At 42.2% G+C, this 12,593-nt stretch overlaps 1 protein-coding gene across 1 annotated transcript in view; it reads right to left on the bottom strand.

The window, feature by feature from the left end:
* LOC142667536 (uncharacterized) overlaps positions 1–9,355 on the bottom strand; it is a 29,671-nt gene extending 20,316 nt beyond the window's left edge. The window contains exons 1-3 of the mRNA XM_075847078.1: positions 9,138–9,355; positions 8,472–8,645; positions 8,264–8,387 (exon numbers count right to left, since the gene is read on the bottom strand). Of these exons, the coding sequence (XP_075703193.1) occupies positions 8,264–8,387; positions 8,472–8,645; positions 9,138–9,332 (493 nt within the window). The 5' untranslated portion in view covers positions 9,333–9,355. The remainder of the gene's footprint in view (positions 1–8,263; positions 8,388–8,471; positions 8,646–9,137) is intronic.
* Positions 9,356–12,593: the final 3,238 nt, after the last annotated feature.

Below are 12,593 nucleotides of genomic sequence, written 5' to 3'. Positions count from 1 at the left end.
AATTTTTCCCTCTCTTCCTCCACGACAGCACTACCAGGAGGATTAACATAGATTTATTTCTAGGGGGGACAATGGCCTGTAAAACTGTACGGCCAAAGCTAAGGTCTTGGTTGGACATTATATCCAATCTATAGTGTTTAAAAAAAGTATTTGGACTAGACCATGTCGCAGCTCTATAGATCTGCTCGATTGAGGCAGAAGCACTCTCAGCCCAGGAGGTAGAAACATCTCTGGTTAAATGAGCATCAAAGAGGCTCTGTCACCAGTTTATAAGTGCCCTATCTCTTACCTAATCTGATAGGCGCTGTAATTTAGAGAACAACAGTGGTTTTTATTTTGAAACACGATCATTTTAGAGCAATGAACAATTTTAGGTTTATGCTAATTCATTTCTTAATGACCAACCGTGCATTTTATAACTTTTTACCAAGTGGGCGTTGTAAAGAGAAGTGTATGACGCTGACTAATCAGCGTCATACACTTCTCTTCATTCATGTTTAGCTGTGCTGTCACTTACTCACACATTAACTTTACCGAAGTGTCTTGAGGGTGAATAGACATCGCCTCCAGCCAGGATGCGATGTCTATTCACACTCCCGACACTTCAGTAAATTTTCTGTGGGATTTACAGCACAGCGGGATCTCGTGAGATCACTCTGTGAATGACATATGACTGGAGGCATACGTCTATTCATACGCCATTGTTCCAAGAACCAGCTACTCCGCGTGTTCACAGCAATGCTGCAGGTTACATATATATATATATATATATATATATATATATATATATATATATATATAAAGAATGTCATGTGACCCCTGCAGCCAATCACATACTGGAAAGGTCACATGTGAAAAAAACGCTATCACAGGGTTCACCAGGACAAAGAGCAGCCAGAAGAGCAGGGACGTGTTGCTATGGCAACGCTCGGAGAGGGGAGTATAGGCCTTTTTGTATTTTCACATCAGAAATTCCGGAGGACTATACGCACACCATTTGGGGTGAATATTCGGCCGAATTTCCTTGCGTGTTGTGGGTCATAGATGCTACATGTGAACATTCAGTTAAACCGCACGGTAAACGCCATTAACAAAAACAAAATAGCTTTTTTTCACACCCCCGTAAAATGTATAAAAGTTAGTGAATAAGTTGTATGTACCTAATATTATGTCATTACAAAATACGACTCGTCCCACAAAACATCAGACCACTACAAAAAACAGAAATAACAACTTTAACGCTCTCTGAAGTTCCTGCACTACTGACCCCAAAGAGGTTGGTATCGAAGGGACTAAAATCCCGATCAGTCTGGAATTAGGAGTCCAGTGGGCTGGGTCACTCAATGATTGACAGCTATCTATATACACATTTATACAGGGATCAACTGCTCCCTACCTCTTATGCTGCAATCGCTGAAGGACCTGTGCTGATGTCACCACCATGTGACCGGCGCAGGAGGAGCGGAGCTCAGAAATAGAGTAGTACTGGATGAAGAACCTGTGACGATATCAAGATCACTTGACCGCTACATCAGGGGGGCGGAGCTTAGAAGTGGTAAGATGGATGAAGGACCTGTGATGATGATCACGTGACATGAGGGGGTCATGAGGAACATGTGACCGATGCAGGAGTGGTCGTAGCTAAGCAGTGCAATATATAATAGTTTGTGGCTAAAAGACCTGTGATGATTTCACCACCATGTGACCGGGGCAGGAGGGGCGGAGCTTATTAGTGGAGAGACGTATTGGATAAAGGACCTGTAACGATCACGTAATGTGAGGGCTTGGTGAGGGTTGGGGCCCTGTGCTGTGTGGAGAAGTGATGGATTCAGTATTTTCTTCTTCGATAGGTTGTCAGCAAGAACTGGAGCCAGGGTAATGCTAGGAGTTGTAGTCCTCTCCTCTTATATTCCTCCCCGTAAGGTCCTGTAATAGCCAATAATAACAGTCTGGAAATGCTGGGTATTGTAGTCCTATCCTCTTATACCCCTCCCTGTAATATCCTCTAAAATCCTATAATAACAGTCTGGACATGCTGGGAGATGTAGTGCTATCCACTTATACCTCCTCCCTGTAATGTCCTCTGATATCCCATAATAGCAGCATGGAGATGTTGGTAGTTGTAGTGCTCTCTTCCTATGTACAATTCTATGAAGGCCTTTATTTATTCTGGTCCTGCAGCAGAATTTCTAGATTTGGATTTGGCCACGAAGTTGGGGGTTATCCCTGCACCTGTGGAGAAACCCATTGACATTTGTTTATTGGATGGTACTCGTGTGTCTGGAGGATCGGTAAGATGCCGTACTCCTGGTCTGAAGTTTTCAGAAGGAAGTATCCACTGTGAGCCTGTTTCTCTTCTGTTAGTTCTCTCTCCCTCCTATACAATTATTTTGGGGTATCCTTGGTTGTTCCTCCTTAATCCAGTGTTTGATTGGACTTCAGAAGAATTAGTGCAGTGGGAAAATTTTGTTCAGGGAGATGTTTTACTTCGTCGATTCTAGTCGCAATCACCAGTCTCCAGGGTCTGCTTGTTGAGTATAGAGAATTTGTGAATGTTTTGTGTAAAAAATCTGCTGATGTTCTTCCCCCTATAGAGAGTATGAGTACCTTAAAGAGGCTCTGTCTCCACATTATAAGTGCCCTATCTTCTACATAATGTGATCGGCGCTGTAATGTAGATTATACAAGTGTTTTTTATTTAGAAAAACAATACATTTTTTAGATTTATGCTAATGACTTTCTTAATAGACAACTGGGTGTTTTTTAGCTTTTGACCAAGTGGGCGTTGTAAAGAGAAGTGTATGACACTGACCAATCAGCGTCATACTCTTCTCTCCATTCATGTACTCAGCACATAGTGATCTTGCTAGATTATGATGTACTGTCACTTACCCACACATTAACGTTACTGAAGTGTCTTGAGAGTGAATAGACATCGCTTCCAGCCAGGACGTGATGTCTATTCACAATCCCACAAAACGAAAAGTTTTACCAGTACAGCATGGTATATTTATTAAATTTGATTCAAGGTTAGCATTTACATCAGTGGGTATACACTAATTTTGGGAATCATTTGTATGTTCACATTTATTAGGACACTATCATAAACCTTAACAATGGGTAACTGGAGGCGTTATGCCTTCGTTATCTATAAATTTAGATGGATATATACCTATTTATCATATAAAATAATCAGTATATAGATACATTATTGACCCTACACCAAGTGTTCCCAGCTGATAAATTCCCCTGGATAAACCCCCCCCCCCCTTTTTGGACTATTTGTCCTATTGGATTACGTTCCTATAGGATAGATTCTATTCCAGGTAGTAAAATGCCCGCTACACAATGGAATACACACTGAGCATGCGTGAAATTAAGATAGTAACTTTTTGCCAAGATGGCCGCCGCGCTATGTGCGATCTAGTACGCATGTGCGGGAATAGCCGCTGGCGATCGCACGGGATTTTGCGATGCATCGCAAGCAGCAATTGCAGTTCTATTACACATGTGTGTTACACGTTGTATACACACATGGACAGCTGAGACCAAGAGGAATGAGCCCTTCCGGTTTCTGCAATTGACATTTTTGAATGATTTTGATTATACACAACTGGGCGAGTTATTATGTCATTAACACTCTATTGAATCTAGGACCTTCGCATTCACTATGGTGTACGCCGTATGTGTGGGAACGGCGCATGCTCCCACAGTCCAAATGGAAGGTCTTCGGCCGAGCGACATCCGGCGCCATTTTCTTGTGGACCGGAAGCCGCGGCCGGACAGTAAGATGACTACTTCCGGTCGCGGCTTCCGGACATATGTTCAGAAGCGAGCAGACGGAGTGGACGGACCGGAGGGAGCGGCGGCGGCAGGAGCAGGTAAGTTATATTTGTGTATGTTCGTGTTTTTGTGTGTGATTACCACTGTATGTAAGCCTACAACGCTGTGTATTCGCTCAAAAAATGGCGACACACAGTGTAGGAGGTTTGAACATTCAATCCCCTCCTTTCTCCTGGCACTAGCCAGGATAAAGGAGGGGGGATTGTTTGAGGACGCTAGAGCGAGTGTGTCTTCTCAAATTTTGCAGCATAAAGCAATGTGGTTGCTTTACCACATGCCAATGCTGCAATTTTGGGAATTGCTCCGTCTAGTGACCAGCACAGGGAAATGTTATAAATTAGAATCTAATTTATAATATTTCCTGACTCGTGAAAAAATAAAAAAAATTAGAACAATGTTTAATCATTTATACACTAACTGTTTAACTAAAAAAATATATATATATTTTCTAGCGACACATTCCTTTTAACACTCTATTGAATCTAGGACCGTCCTTTTTCCGTACCAGTCCCTTAAACACCATTAAGTATATTTACATGTGCACTGGCATTCATGTCTGTATTTTAACACTGCACGTTGTCTTTGTGCAATCCATTTTATATTGTATTTGGTCTTAATCACTGCTTGATTTCAATTGGGCTTTGCAAGCCTTTATATACCTATGACGTTATGCTTGAAAAAGTCCTGTTGGACTGAAACGTCGCACGGGTGAATAAACAGCTGAAGCTTTTTTGGAAGTGCTGCCTCTGTCCATTTCTTGTCTGCTATTCACAATCCCGACACTTCGGTAATGTTTATGTGGGACTTAATGACAGCAAGCGGGATCTCGCGAGATCACGCTGTAAATGACGCGCCCACCTCCAAAAAGAACTGCCGAGAAGCATCAGGGTGATGGAGAACGGAGGCTGAGGTGAAAGCACTCTTGAGGTTAATAAATGCTGATTCTACCTCCGGAAGCCAATCCTTGGCGATCACCCCCCTCTTGGTGAGGGATGAGATTGCAGTAGTCAAAGACGAGAAGTTCGAGATAAATTTCCGATAGGAGTTTGCGACTCCTAGAAATCATTGTATGGACCGAAGGCCCTGTGGACGTGGCTATTCTAAGACGGATTTCACCTCCTCTGGGTCCATCTTGAGTCCACTGTCAGATACGATGTAGCCCAGGAAGGGCAGAGAGCTCTTCTCGAGAACACAGTTCTCGAGTTTAGCATATGGGCGATTCCCCGTTAACCGCAACAGAACTTGGCGAACATGCTTCCGATGTGTTATCAAATCAGGTGAGTAGATCAGAATGTCGTCCAGATAGACCACCACACAGACATACAGCAGATCCCAGAAAATGTAATTTACAAACTCCTGGAGCACAGCTGGAGCGCTACATAAACAAAGGGCATCACAAGTTATTCGTGGTGGAGGTCTCGGGTGTTAAATGTGGTTTTCCACTCGTCACCTTTGCGGATACACATCAAGTTATAAGCTCCGCGTAGATCCAGCTTTGTGAATACCTTGGCCCCACGAGTTCTATTGAAAAGTTCTGAAAGAAGCGGCATGGGATACTTATTCTTGACGGTATTTTGGTTCAGGCCCCGGTAGTCGATACAAGGATGAAGAAATCCGTCCTTCTTCTTCACGAAGAAGAATAAGGCTCTGGCCGGAGAGGAAGACTTCCGGATGAATCCTCTCGAAGTTCTCCTTAACGAAGGCGGACATGGCCAGGGTCTCTGGCAGTTAGACAGGATAAACTCGCCCCCGAGGTGGTGAGGCATCAGGAAGTAACTCAACCGGGCAGTCGTAGATGCGATGACCAGGAATTCTCTCTGCTTCCTTCTTACTGAAGACGTCCTCAAAACTAGCATGACGTGAAGGTAGATCGGAGAGTGACTGAGACAGTGGAGGAAAAACAGGACGAACCTGTGGCAGGCAGGGGTTAAGGCATTTGGGCCCCCATTGGAGGACTTCTCCAGAACTCTAGTCGAGAACCGGAGTGTGTAGACAAAGCCAAGGCAGGCCTAGCAGAACAAGGTTGATAGCTTTAGGTAGAACGAGGAAGGTGATCTTTTCCGAGTGAAGGACTCCGATTTGTAGTGTCAGTGGTTTAATGACGGACAGAATAAGATCGGGAATTGGTAGTCCATTTACAGAGGCAACAGCCAGGGGTCTCCCCAAAAGAACTGTGGGTAGAAGTAGGAGATTCACTAGCTCCTGGTGGATAAAGTTTGAAACTGCTCTGGAATACAGATAGGCAGAGGACGGGTGTGATGTCTCTCCATAGTTGATGGTTACATGAATAGATAACTTGGGAGAGGCTTTGACGTTTGGCGTCGTCCCACCTACGGTTGTCTCTGCAACCAACACTAGTTGCTTGAGTTTCTGGGCATTTCTGGACATAGGCGCACGAAATGGCCTTTAAGGCCGCAATACGACACAGACCTGAAAAGCGTCTGCGCTGTTTCTCCTGTTAGGACAATTTGATTATGTCTACCTGCATAGTTTCTTCAGTAGAGCAACAGGAGGAGGCAATAGGGATCTCTGGAACGAGGGAGCCAGTCTGCGGAAAGGTCTCTCCCGCCGAACCTCCTGAGCACGTTCCTGGATCCTCATGTCAATAGATACAAAGGGAAGGACCTCAATAGTTGGTGGGCGTGGAACAGTTAAATTCAAAAGAGGCTGCCTGCCGGCAGAAATAAGCCCTGTTTTCCAACTATTATGTAAAGAAAAAATAAAAAAAAGTCTTTATTCGATTTGCAACAGGACAGACTACATAAAATTTAAAAGTTAACGTCCATTTCTGACAGCTGTCAGCGTAGTGCCAGACGTAGGAGCTCTGTCTACAAAGGGTTAAGTACCACAGCTACAGAGCCCTACATACAGTTAGTTATTAGTTAGATTCTAAAGCGTCAATAGGACAATTATTAAAATATAGGTAGAAGCCACCCCGACATGTTTCGCTACGATGTAGCGTCTTCAGGGGTATCGGGGCCAATGATCAAAACCTGGCATGTACCCCAAAATGGTACCATTAAAAACTATAGCTCGTCCCGCAAAAAATATATTCCCTCATACCGCTCAATCCACAGAATAATAAATTTTTTACAAATAGTTTTTCCATGTAAATGTAGTAGAATATAAAAAAAAATATTAAATCTAAGAATAAAATTAACTTGTCATTTTATTTGCATGTTGAATTCCGTAAAGACAATGCGCAAAAAACAATGGGGAAAACGCTGTTTTTTTTTTCAATTTCCTATCCCACAAATATTTTTTTCCGCCGTTTCCTAGTACATTACATGGTACAATAAATGGTGCCATGAAAAACTACAAATCGTCCCACAAAAATCAAGTCCATAGGTCTATATCGACGGAAAAATAAAAAGTTATGGCTTTTGGAAGGTGGAGAGGAAAAAATTAAAAACTGAAAAACGGCTGTGGCAGAAAGGGGTTAAAATATGGACGTGGTCTAAAAGAGACAACATCATGGCTTGTGGGCCGGTCTCAGCCTGAAAGGGGAAGACTCACATGACTGTGTATGTATGTCCAATGTGGAAAAAGCCAGAAGGCTATTGAGATCAGTGGAAATTATGTGTACTACAAGCCACGTGGTCTCTGGTGGGACAAATACTACAAGAATTTCTTGTTCCACACATAAATTGCCCTTCCCACAAATGTGCACAGAAGTGTAAAGTAATAACCCCACATCACAGACTTGCAGCAGGTGTTCTTAACATGGCCACCAGTGCCAGCCTGTGCCCGCAGTAATGGCCAAAAAAAATAAATAGATAAATATTGTTAAGGATCTGCCAGGCACAGCGTCTGTATCCACGCCCATAGGTAATCAGCCTGCACCTGCTTCTATGTCTGTGAGACTGACTCCATCTTCCACCACTCAGGATGGCAGGCTTAGGAGTGGGAGAGCCTATCACAGCTTGGCCAGACGGAGCTAGCTCCCGCCCTCTGTCTATTTATACCTGACTTTCCTGTTCCTCCTTGCTTGTGATTCTTCTTGTTTTGTTTCCTGGCCCTGCTGCAGCTTCTTTAACCATTTGACCCTGCTTTATATCGACCCTGGCTTACGGACTACTCTCCTGCTCTGCGTTTGGTACCTCGTACACTCCTGGTTTGACTCGGCTTGTTCACTACTCTCCTGCACTGCGTTTGGTACCTCGTACACTCCTGGTTTGACTCGGCTCGTTCACCACTCTTGTTGCTCGCGGTGTTGCCATGGGCAACTGCCCCTTTTCCCTGGCTTCTGTGTACACTTGTCTGTCGGGCACTTATTGAGCGTAGGGACCGTCGCCCAGTTGTACCCCATTGCCTAGGGCGGGTCGTTGCAAGTAGGCAGGGACTGAGTGGCGGGTAGATTAGGGCTCACTTGTCCGTTTCCCTACCCCGACATTACATATATATATATGTCTCTTCTTACCGTGTGGTGTGCGTGGACAGAAGTTCTCCATCATGACCTCCTCGTACAGATCCTTGTCTCCTTTTAGATACTCCCACTCCTCCATGGAGAAATAGACAGAGACATCCTGACACCTTATAGGAACCTGACACACACAATGATACTGTCATCACCCAGACACCTCCAGTGCTGTTACTGTAGAATTTCCCAGTATTCCCAGCAGTGTCACCTCTCCAGTCAGCAGCTCAGTCATTTTGTAGATCAGTTCTAAGATCTTCTTCTCATGTATCCGGGAGTGAGGGGCAGGCTCTGTGATGGGGCACTGACTACCGCTCCATCCTGCTGACTCATGGATGATGGGAGTCGTACATTCACCTGATGTCTTCTTCACTATTGTGTACTCCTGTGTATGGAGAGAGACACTTAGAGAACTGAACAAAGTATTCCCCCCTCAGTAGAAAGAGGGAGATTGTGACCCCGCTGTATAGAGCTCTAGTGACCCCACATCTGTAATACTGGAGACCTCACCTACAAAAAGACATTGAGAAAATAGAACGAGGCCAAAACTAAAAAGGAAATAATATTTGGGGCGACTAGATGGACCATGTGCTCTTCTCCTGCCGTCATCTTCTATGTTTCTATATAGATGTCACCCTGATCCTCCTGGTTCCTGGTCATTCTCATTACTCTACAACATTACTATTGCTGCATTGGTGACATGACACATAACTGACCATATTGGTGGCTGATCTTCAGCTTTTCTGCTGTTGGCTTCTTGACGGCACTTGGATGGTCTGGACGCTGTTATACAGGACACTGGATTTTTCCTATTACTTCCTATTATGTATTGTCCCTTCCCCATGTGTGACTTGTTCTATAATGTAGAAAAGTTTACCTCTCCGCTCAACAGGTAGATGATCTCCAAGGTGAAGTTTAATATTCTTCTGCTCATCTCATCCCTGTCCTTGTCCATCCTTGCTGGGTCATTCAGGAGAAGGAACGTTGTGGAGGAGAATATGAGAAAACTGGAGGAACTGGAGGATCTAGTACTGCAGACGTCTTTATGAAGAAAGGAGAAGCTGGAAATCATACAGGGGACAACATCATGTGTGACATACAGAACCTCACTTATTGATCATTGAGACATGTCATCTCACCACCGCCATCATGTGACTACTGCACCTGTAACTATTATATTCTATACATCATATATTACAGTAACTCCACATGTAACACGTCATCTCACCACCGCCATCATGTGACTACTGCGCCTGTAACTATTATATTATATTCTATACATCATATATTACAGTAACTCCACATGTAACACGTCATCTCACCACCGCCATCATGTGACTACTGCACCTGTAACTATTATATTATATACATCATATATTACAGTAACTCCACATGTAACACGTCATCTCACCACCGCCATCATGTGACTACTGCGCCTGTAACTATTATATTCTATACATCATATATTACAGTAACTCCACATGTAACACGTCATCTCACCACCGCCATCATGTGACTACTGCACCTGTAACTATTATATTCTATACATCATATATTACAGTAACTCCACATGTAACACGTCATCTCACCACCGCCATCATGTGACTACTGCGCCTGTAACTATTATATTCTATACATCATATATTACAGTAACTCCACATGTAACACGTCATCTCACCACCACCATCATGTGACTACTGCGCCTGTAACTATTATATTATATTCTATACATCATATATTACAGTAACTCCACATGTAACACGTCATCTCACCACCGCCATCATGTGACTACTGCACCTGTAAATATTATATTATATTCTATACATCATATATTACAGTAACTCCACATGTAACACGTCATCTCACCACCGCCATCATGTGACTACTGCACCTGTAACTATTATATTATATTCTATACATCATATATTACAGTAACTCCACATGTAACACGTCATCTCACAACCGCCATCATGTGACTACTGCACCTGTAACTATTATATTATATTCTATACATCATATATTACAGTAACTCCACATGTAACACGTCATCTCACCACCGCCATCATGTGACTACTGCGCCTGTAACTATTATATTATATTCTATACATCATATATTACAGTAACTCCACATGTAACACGTCATCTCACCACCACCATCATCATGTGACTACTGCACCTGTAACTATTATATTCTATACATCATATATTACAGTAACTCCACATGTAACACGTCATCTCACCACCGCCATCATGTGACTACTGCGCCTGTAACTATTATATTATATTCTATACATCATATATTACAGTAACTCCACATGTAACACGTCATCTCACCACCGCCATCATGTGACTACTGCACCTGTAACTATTATATTATATTCTATACATCATATATTACAGTAACTCCACATGTAACACGTCATCTCACCACCACCATCATGTGACTACTGCACCTGTAACTATTATATTATATACATCATATATTACAGTAACTCCACATGTAACACGTCATCTCACCACCGCCATCATGTGACTACTGCACCTGTAACTATTATATTATATTCTATACATCATATATTACAGTAACTCCACATGTAACACGTCATCTCACCACCACCATCATGTGACTACTGCGCCTGTAACTATTATATTATATTCTATACATCATATATTACAGTAACTCCACATGTAACACGTCATCTCACCACCGCCATTATGTGACTACTGCGCCTGTAACTATTATATACATCATATATTACAGTAACTCCACATGTAACACGTCATCTCACCACCATCATGTGACTACTGCGCCTGTAACTATTATATTATATTCTATACATCATATATTACAGTAACTCCACATGTAACACGTCATCTCACCACCACCATCATGTGACTACTGCGCCTGTAACTATTATATTATATTCTATACATCATATATTACAATAACTCCACATGTAACACGTCATCTCACCACCGCCATCATGTGACTACTGCGCCTGTAACTATTATATTATATTCTATACATCATATATTACAGTAACTCCACATGTAACACGTCATCTCACCACCGCCATCATGTGACTACTGCACCTGTAACTATTATATTATATACATCATATATTACAGTAACTCCACATGTAACACGTCATCTCACCACCGCCATCATGTGACTACTGCGCCTGTAACTATTATATTATATTCTATACATCATATATTACAGTAACTCCACATGTAACACGTCATCTCACCACCAACATCATGTGACTACTGCGCCTGTAACTATTATATTATATTCTATACATCATATATTACAGTAACTCCACATGTAACACGTCATCTCACCACCGCCATCATGTGACTACTGCGCCTGTAGCTATTATATTATATTCTATACATCATATATTACTGTAACTCCACATGTAACACGTCATCTCACCACCACCATCATGTGACTACTGCGCCTGTAACTATTATATTATATACATCATATATTACAGTAACTCCACATGTAACACGTCATCTCACCACCGCCATCATGTGACTACTGCGCCTGTAACTATTATATTATATACATCATATATTACAGTAACTCCACATGTAACACGTCATCTCACCACCGCCATCATGTGACTACTGCGCCTGTAACTATTATATTATATTCTATACATCATATATTACAGTAACTCCACATGTAACACGTCATCTCACCACCACCATCATGTGACTACTGCACCTGTAACTATTATATTATATTCTATACATCATATATTACAGTAACTCCACATGTAACACGTCATCTCACCACCACCATCATGTGACTACTGCGCCTGTAACTATTATATTATATTCTACATATCATATATTACAGTAACTCCACATGTAACACGTCATCTCACCACCCCCATCATGTGACTACTGCGCCTGTAACTATTATATTATATACATCATATATTACAGTAACTCCACATGTAACACATCATCTCACCACCACCATCGTGACTACTGCGCCTGTAACTATTATATTATATACATCATATATTACAGTAACTCCACATGTAACACGTCATCTCACCACCACCATCATGTGACTACTGCGCCTGTAACTATTATATTATATTATATACATCATATATTACAGTAACTCCACATGTAACATGTCATCTCACCACCGCCATCATGTGACTACTGCGCCTGTAACTATTATATTATATTCTATACATCATATATTACAGTAACTCCACATGTAACACGTCATCTCACCACAACCATCATGTGACTACTGCGCCTGTAACTATTATATTATATACATCATATATTACAGTAACTCCAC

This window comes from Rhinoderma darwinii (genome assembly GCF_050947455.1).
Source record: "Rhinoderma darwinii isolate aRhiDar2 chromosome 1 unlocalized genomic scaffold, aRhiDar2.hap1 SUPER_1_unloc_1, whole genome shotgun sequence".
In the NCBI taxonomy this organism is placed as follows: Eukaryota; Metazoa; Chordata; class Amphibia; order Anura; family Rhinodermatidae; genus Rhinoderma; species Rhinoderma darwinii.
This window is presented reverse-complemented; position numbering and strand designations above follow the sequence as displayed.